General features: G+C 41.7%; 1 protein-coding gene across 1 annotated transcript; it reads right to left on the bottom strand.

Annotated features, from left to right (window-relative positions):
• Positions 1-460: 460 nt before the first annotated feature.
• Positions 461-6,200, bottom strand: ptgis (prostaglandin I2 (prostacyclin) synthase). The gene is made up of 10 exons (XM_037491095.2): positions 6,060-6,200; positions 5,366-5,489; positions 4,753-4,928; positions 4,516-4,662; positions 4,300-4,412; positions 4,012-4,193; positions 2,734-2,890; positions 2,235-2,416; positions 1,643-1,794; positions 461-772 (listed from the first exon to the last, which is right to left on the bottom strand). The coding sequence occupies exons 1-10, from the start codon at positions 6,128-6,130 to the stop codon at positions 607-609; spliced, it is 1,470 nt and encodes a 489-aa protein (XP_037346992.2). The 5' UTR covers positions 6,131-6,200; the 3' UTR covers positions 461-606.
• Between the last annotated feature and the right edge of the window lie 2,290 nt (positions 6,201-8,490).

The following is an 8,490-nucleotide window of genomic DNA, read 5'->3' as shown; positions in this document are numbered from 1 at the left end:
CTGCATTCAGAATTGTACAACATAAAAGTACATACATAATGTATAATGCATAATGTGTGCCATTATCATACCATTACTAGACTATGGTTTGAGTTTAAGTTCAACGACGAGGTCGGGTCGTTTCCCAACTAAGGGGTTGAGCCCCATTCAAAAGACGAAACTGTGTCTCTCCTCAATTTTCTGTTTATTTGTAATCCTCAAATCCTCCACCACTTTTGGGATATTCCTTCAAATGGGCCTTCGCTCAATGTTCTGCTGCTGAAAAGTTTTTGCACTTTCTTCCTTCTTCATTATGGAAGAAGGCATCAAATGCCCCATGAATAGACTCCAACTGGTCCAGACCGCATCCACCAGACTTCTAACCAAATCCAAATAATGAGCCCTCAAACCCCACCACTAGCAAAGCCCTTCACACCGACTATTTAGCTATGTGGAAATAACAATTAGATCTACGTCAGGTTTATTCTTTATTGAAAATATTAATAACAAACAAGTTAAATATGATACATATATATATTCACTCTCAATATAAAATAGTAAACAGTACACAAAACGAACGCTTTATCGATAAACATTTTTTTTTTTTTTTATGTACAGTTAATCAAATTATTCACACATTTCATGCAGTGTCCTCTTGAGCCTGAAAGACACCTGCAGATCTCCGTCAGGCTGCAGCATCCCGAAGCCGTAGCGGCCGGGATTAACTGGTGGCAGTTTGGCCTTCGGGTCACACATCTCCAGATCAAGATTGGTCAAGAGCAGGAACACAAATCTAGAAAAACAGGCGGCAACAGCAGTTTGGAATGACAGATCGCCCACTGATGAGCACGACTTATGAGACAGTGATGATATTCATTTTTTTACTCATTTAGTTAACTGCAGAAATTCTGACATAAATAGAAAAAAAAGCCTAAATAATACAATCTTTTGTGTTGTTTACTTCTTGTAAGGATTGACCTTTAACCTTTACTACTGGATCTAGTGTCTGAAAAACACATGCTCTCCCAAATTACTATCCACTACCCTTTTTATTTTTCATAGCGGTTGGCGCTAAGTCAATTTTTACTTATAGGTACAAATTATCATTTTGATTTATTAGTGGTTCCCAAATAACAAAGTCCCAAAGATGATTTCCATGTTGAATCTTGATTCACAAAATCTGGAGTTTTGTCCCCATTTAAAGCCACCCAACTGGAGGTCTCCAGGATAGTTGTAATGCTTGCTTAGCTCCTCAGCTACATCCATCATCTGCTCCAGGTCCGTGTTGCTGGTCTTTGATTTAATTTAGTTATTTCTTTACAACTTCAATCTGAATCAGGCAAGTGACTTGCCAGATTTACCAGCCTATTGTTGTTTTGCTTGGCCTGGGGCAAGCTGGCCCGCCCTATTTCTTTAACCCTGCAGTTCATTTCAGAGTAAAACCCATTATTATATCACATCTTGTTGATGAAAATGACAGGAAAAAGGAAGCAGGGCTGAAAATAATAGCGGGATTGTTGTGTGGAGACATTCTTTGATGCTCCTGTAATTGGGGTCATAATGCAGGTAAAGGCTTTGATCATTAACGTACCACTTTAAAACCCTCAGTGCAGCGTTGGAAAACAAAGAGATTGATGAAGCACTAGATTTTTTTTATACTCACTGTTTAATGGCTGTAACAGCAAACTGTTTCCCAACACAAGTGCTACTCCCTCCACCCCAGGGCATGGTGGAGTACTTCAGCTTTTCTCCATCTTTGTAGAATTCATCCTTCACTGTGGAATCGTCATTTAAGAAGCGGTCATACTTGAAAATCTGTTAAGAGGAGATAGAAAAAAAAAACACAAAGGCATGAGATGAGTACATCATGATATGAAGCAAATAGGTTTAATCGCAAATATCTCGCTCTACTTTTTTGTCAAAAATAATATTTAAGCATCACCTTTAAGAATAATATAACATTACATAATATGTAATTATCACGTTAGAGACAAATAAACAGAATGAACTCGTTCTCTTGCAAGTCAACTCCTACTCGCTTCATTTGTAGGCATTTAGCAGCTCATCCCAAAGGACGGATTCTGTCGGCAGTTTAAATCACACTGCTTAATCCTTCCTCCTCAAGATTGCTCAGTGCTTCACAATATGAAATCACAATAGAGGCACACAGGTATTATGACAGCGGAGGCCTCTAAATATTTAATGATAACATCTCGAGCACATGCGTGTGACATTGATACATATAAATAAAGGACCTGTGGTTCCTGGTGGATCTGCGGGTCCATCTGAGGGCTGAGGTAGGGGAACAGACAGACCCTGTCCCCTTTTCTGAGGTGGTATTTCTTTCCGCCGGCCATGAGCAGGGTCTTGTCCTGCACCACCTCTCTGTTTATCATCACCGCGGCGGTGAGCCGCAGGGTCTCGCTCAAAACGCTGTCTGCAGAATGGCAAGGACAGCGGAGCGCGCGATGTAACAAGGGTGGCAGCGTGAGTTCAGTCAGCCCTCGGGCTTAATTTGCACGGCTACAAACAATGGCGCGGAAATGACAACCTATGAAAGAGACGTTTACCATTTTAATTTAATCAAAAGGTCAAACTTGTATTGACGCTGTCATTGCTTCAGCATGCAGCACTTATCTTGTTCCCATCAACAAGTCAAATGAGCCTTTGATTCCAGCTCACTGGGGGGAGGCTCATACCGCTAGCTGGAAGAGTAAGTAGGTGAAGAAGGGGCTGCTAGCAGCTGTTGCGTACCGAGCACAGGTGTGCTGTGTGCTTCCTGCAGGGTGATGGCGGGATGCTGCTGGTTGGTGTCCCGCAGGCCTCTGATCTCGGATTGAACGGCCTCCATGGCCTCGGGGTGAGTGAGCAGGAAGCCGAGGAGCCAGAAGGCAGCAGGTCCGGCGTTGCACTTAAAGGAGAAACGTCCAACTTAGCACAAACTCCTTCGTGTGAGCTTCTGGTATGGACATCATTTATATAGTGTATACGAAGACAGACAAGGCATTTAACGTGGAGACAGTAAATACGGGGCTCTTTGTAATGCTGCACATCTCCGGTCTGCTCTCCATTGACAGCCAGCTCCAAATGCCCACTGAAGGCTTAAGGGGGCAAGAAAAACACAACCAACTCAGGATGAACTGGTTTGTGGCTTCGGTGAAATCCCAGCATTGCCTGTAACTCGTGAATAAGCCACTTTTACTCGGGTGCATCCCACTGGACTCGCATCTAATGACCCTATTCTCTGCAGTGGTGCTCCAGTTTCCTTCCCAGACCCAGAAGACAGGATGAAGCACAAATAGACATATTTAGGGAATGGTGATCTTTCCCAAACTATCGGAAAGAGCCTGTAGTGGGTGGACTGGCAAATGTTTCTCCTAAAGAGTTATTGATAAAGTGAGACTGGTATTTAAAAAGCTATTGCAGCTGAAATGTAGCATAAATGAACACTAGGACCATCAAACAACGTGCTACCGCCCCCACCTGGCAGCACAGAGCCAATACACCACGCTGCTCTTACAGTGTGGACAATTCTGTCTTCACACTTGTCGTAATTATGGCGCACAATAGTTTACAAGAGGATTTATGAATCAATAAGGTGTCATGTCTTGCTAGACAAAGCAAAGTAGAAAACCGGATTGACTGCACACATCCCGCCCATCACCTCCTGAAACTATGTGGTTTCCTTTCAATGTGAGAGAATGAGGAAGCAGCTTCAACTGAATCACACAAGTCTGTCACGCACTCGTCCGGTTGTGCAGTTACTTAACCTCGAACGAGACAAGGCGTCATGGAAACGGATTCCCATCAACACACATGGCTGTGTTGCACTTTAAGTTACAAGTTGAGGCAGGTAGCTGTGAGCAACTGCTGGAGAATATGTTTTGGCAGGCTTGAGCACACATTGTGGAGCGTTTGTATGTTTTGACATTAAAGTAAGGCCCTGTGTGCGTGTGTGTGCGTGTGCGTGTGTGTGCGTGTTTGATTCATTCTGTGTGGCACAGAGAAACAGAGAGTGGAGCCAGCTCTCACCTGTGTGGTCCACAACTGCAAGAGCAAAGCTCTTTTTTGCATTTCTCCATCGACTCCCTCCTCCTGCAGGAAGCCTCGGTAGCTCTGCTGCCAGGAGCTTGACCCTGACCCTCCGCTCAGACAGTTTGGGGACAGCAGCTCCCACAGTCTCGCCCGGCACGAGTCGGCTGTCTTGCTTTCCCCTGTTGGCAGGCGAGGTGTTCATGCACACCTTCTGTGCCGTGCTGCACACACGTGTGGACAGAGAGGGAAAGCAAGAGCAAAACGAGTTTCCCTTGTTCAGCTCACCTCGCTTGAGTGACCCCCGAGCCAGTTTGGCGAGGAGATGGTCGAACGTTCGAAACTCTTCGTAGACCGCGGAAGCGTCGTCTCTCCTTTCGAACAGTGTGAGATACCCGGCCCTGAGGTCAACCGTGAAGTGAACGATGATCTTGTCCGTGAGTATGAACAGTGACACCATTTGATTTACCTGTTGGTCACAGGGTTCACAGCACTGTGTGTTACCTGAAGAGTAAGCTGTAACAAAGGCCGAAGAGTCCATCCTGCCTCCACTCGGAGGGGTTGAATTCTCTCTGGTTCCTCAGCAGCAGGCTCTGAAGGTGAGCAGTCATGGAGTCGCTGAGCTTGGAGAGACTGACACCTTGGAAATGCCTGAGGAAATAATGAAAAGACAGCGAGACTTATTGAAGGCCCAGTTTGACTTTAACTGTAAAGTGTGTGTTTAAATGATGCGTTCATTACTGTTCCATCCACTTGCGCCCCGCTTGAGGTCTGACGCTCGGCAGCTGCAGACCGAAGATCTTTTTCAAGAGCTTGTTTTTGCCGATGGTGGAATCCAAGAAGACCGTGTCGTTCATCACGGCATCAAAAGAGTTTGGGTCCAACAGCACCGTCACGTAGAAACCAGCAACACGGACCTGGGAGGACATCATTTTAGTTAGTCCAATATTCAGTCATTTAAATTGCTATATTTTAAACCAATATAGTGTTTTTCTATTGAAAAATAATGTTGTCATTTTATTCCTTAGTTACATTCTGTGAAGGTTTCTGGTCTACAGTGGAACAGTGGCGGGTCACAGCGGCCTTTGAGGAACTTATTTTAAACATTATACCAGTAAAATTATAAAGGGGAACTACTGAACTGGCTTTTTCCACATGCATAGTGATGTCATGTAAAAATGAAAAGTTAGTCACTGTCCCGAGGAAAAATGATTTGCATTTCAGATCATAGATCTGATTAGCAGACAGACTTCTTGTTTATGTTTGCAAAACCATCTTTCAACATTTTCATTACATGTTCCTTTTTTTTCAACCCGCCATTCAAATCTCCCCCCTTGTCTTCACACAAACTTACTGTGAAAATATCCCCATGTCTGTCTTTCATCCGGGCCAAAAATTTTGCGGCATCATTTCCAAACTCGAGAGCGTGCCCCAACCAGGGAAGGAACCCTTGGTCCAGAGGAGGCTCATTATTCTGTCTGTGGAGGTCAAGTTTAAAGTCGTTAAAATGACAACAACGGGAAGCTTCACATTGTTTCAGGATCCCGTTGGATCCAGTTAAGCGGCGCCTTGTTTGAGGTCAAGAAACAGATGCTTTTCACTTTTCCTCACTCAGTCGTTTCCTGCAGGTCCTTTTTTTCTGACCCTTATGCCACCGCTGTCAAGTCAATCAAGATGTTTATTTACCTTTTTTTACATTAGTTGATCTTAACTAAAAGGTTTGGATTCTGGAGTTTTTGTCATGATATCTTTTTGTAGTGAGATTGAAAACAAAGGACACACTGTAAGCAGTGAGAACCTTTGAGTTTTTTTCTCGACAACCAAATGAAGTGAATCAGCAGAATATAGTCAGCATTTTTCAAACATACAAATTATAACAGTCAAGTTATTTAATATGAATTACGTGGTGTACCAATAATACTTATAATACGATTCATTAATGTCTTTGATCTCAAATACACATAACAAATAAATATATATATAGACCATTAGAATCCCTTTAAGTATCTAGTACGTGCACATATCAACATATTAATAAATGTCTTTACCTTGTGCGAGTGGAGTAAAGGAAAACTAGTGTGAGCAGTCCACTAAGTAGTAAGAATATTGTCCACAGCATGTTTCAGAGAGGTCTTTTGTCCTGTCCCGCAGACCATGTAATCCATAGCTACTGGCAACTCCGCTTTATGTTTGAGATCTGCCCCACTGTTCGCTAAGGAGGCGTGGAAAGGTGTGGCCTGTGAGTCTAAGGGTTACACAACGCTTTACAGCACAGGGTGTCTCACACCGCAAAAACAATGCACACACACACACACACACATTCCCAGTAACGCAAAGTGACACATAACTATTTCAAATATCTTTGAGTTTAAGACTTTCCAGGTTAGTCATCCCGCATAAAATCCTTTGTTGACGGACAGAAAAGCCACCTGGCACAACAATTCCCAGCAGTGACGTCAACAAGGAAAAGAAACTCAGGGTGCATTTTGTAACGAGTGATCTCAGGACACACTCATTTCACGGAGGGTGTCATCAAGTCAAGTCCTTGTGGTTTTTTTGTAAACGTTGCCCTGGCAACGTGCAATTCCATTCAACATGGTGTTGATCACAGGGACAAGTACGTCCTGATGACGATGTCTCCCAAGCTGAAAACCAATGATCCATTCACATCACTCAAAGCATCATGGATGAGAAAACTTGTTCCTATGGGAACAGTACTTGGAAGAAATAACATTTAAAATCATGATGGGCTGCTGGATGTCTTTAGCATTACTCAAAGCTGTCACGAGATAAGTGGCACGGTGATTCAATTCATTTTTTTTACTGGTAGATGGAGGAATGCCTAGTAAGTTATAACTTACTAAAGTTAGATGTGATACGTGAGAAAGAATGGCAGCCACAAGAAGAATGGTACATGCCCTCTTTCTACCAGCAGAGGGTAGTCATGCTCCGACAGAAGCACAAATAATCAAATACCCGTGAATTAAGAACGTAAGCAATATATCATCCCTTCTAACATATATATATATATATATGGAAAGTCCATGATATCACAGCAAAACCCCCGCAGTATTAAGAGGAATACTAAGGATGCATTGGTATTTTTTTCAACACTGTAAAAGACCGCCTACCGTAAACTGAGTAAGTTAACATCGAGTGTGCTCCCCGATAACAAGACCGACTAGAAACAACCACCTCATCTTTCCGTTCCTTTAAAATAAACATTTACACGAGAAATGTGCATGAATTTTCCAAAGATCAATATGAACAAAAAAATTCTTGCCTCTGACTATTGTAAAGAACTTGCTATAAAAAATATGAATGCTGTATATTACAAATTCTACCATATTTGATGAAAAAATAGATTAAAATTCATTGTTATTAATACATTACATATCATTTAGCTGACGCGTTGTTCCAAAGTGACGTTCAATAAGTGCATTTCAACCATAAAAACACAGCATAACTAAACATCACACACATTTAATAACAGTTTGCTTAAAATGTCTGATAATTTGAATCTGAACACATTTTATTTTAAAACCAATAATGCAGTATCACTTTTAAGCCATTTATATTTCTATATCAGTTTTTAAATATTTGTACCTATGTTTTTCTTTGTACATCTACGGAACAAGTGCACACAGACAATTTTGTAGCGCAACGTATTTGGCACCGAATGGCACCCTGGAAGGACATCCTATAGAGATTACTGTAACACATGTTCTTGCGCATTAGACCAATCATTACTGTAAAGAAAAACTAAAACCTAACTAACTAACGGCAGCTGTGAGACGAAGGAGTTCAAAAATAAAACTCTTCAGCCTCATGATACGTGGAGGTATAGTAGCAAGTATGAGGCCCTACAATCTAGAGTATAGTGACTATAAAACTTCTGCATATTAAATGCATGTTTGTATTTTAAATGTACATATTCGTCCTACAGTGCATACAGCACCATATAACAGCATTTAAATTCTACCTTTAAAATACATGCTGAAAGTCTTCGGTACCATGCTTACATCACAATATGTCACACTGGCATGGACATATTTGCCATCATTCATGTCCAGAGTGTTGAATATAATCAGACAAAGTGCTCAACATTTAGATCTTCGGTCTCGAGCTCTATCTGCTGTTTCTTTTACTGCGAATATGAAGACTTATCTTATCATCATAATTGTCAGTTCTTTCGGGGCACCTGTATAATGTAATGCTGTCTAGTACAAATACCCAGAAGTGGATACGAGGTAATAAAAAGTTTATTGATTGAATAGTAGACACAAAGTCATCTTCTTAAAATGATCAAATTGACATGGTGAACATTAGGCATACCCCTGAATACTTCCACAAAAACTGCTGTAGCTATTACATTTACGCAATGAGGAATCTCTATTAGCCTCCTGAAGGAAACTCATCTTTTGTGTAACTAGTTAATGATCTTTCCTCCCATAAAGGAATATAAGTGGATGGTGTAAA

Source organism: Pungitius pungitius, chromosome 8 (assembly GCF_949316345.1).
Source record: "Pungitius pungitius chromosome 8, fPunPun2.1, whole genome shotgun sequence".
Taxonomy (NCBI): Eukaryota; Metazoa; Chordata; class Actinopteri; order Perciformes; family Gasterosteidae; genus Pungitius; species Pungitius pungitius.
Note: the sequence above shows the minus strand (reverse complement) of the source record. Positions and strands in the feature narration are given on the sequence as shown.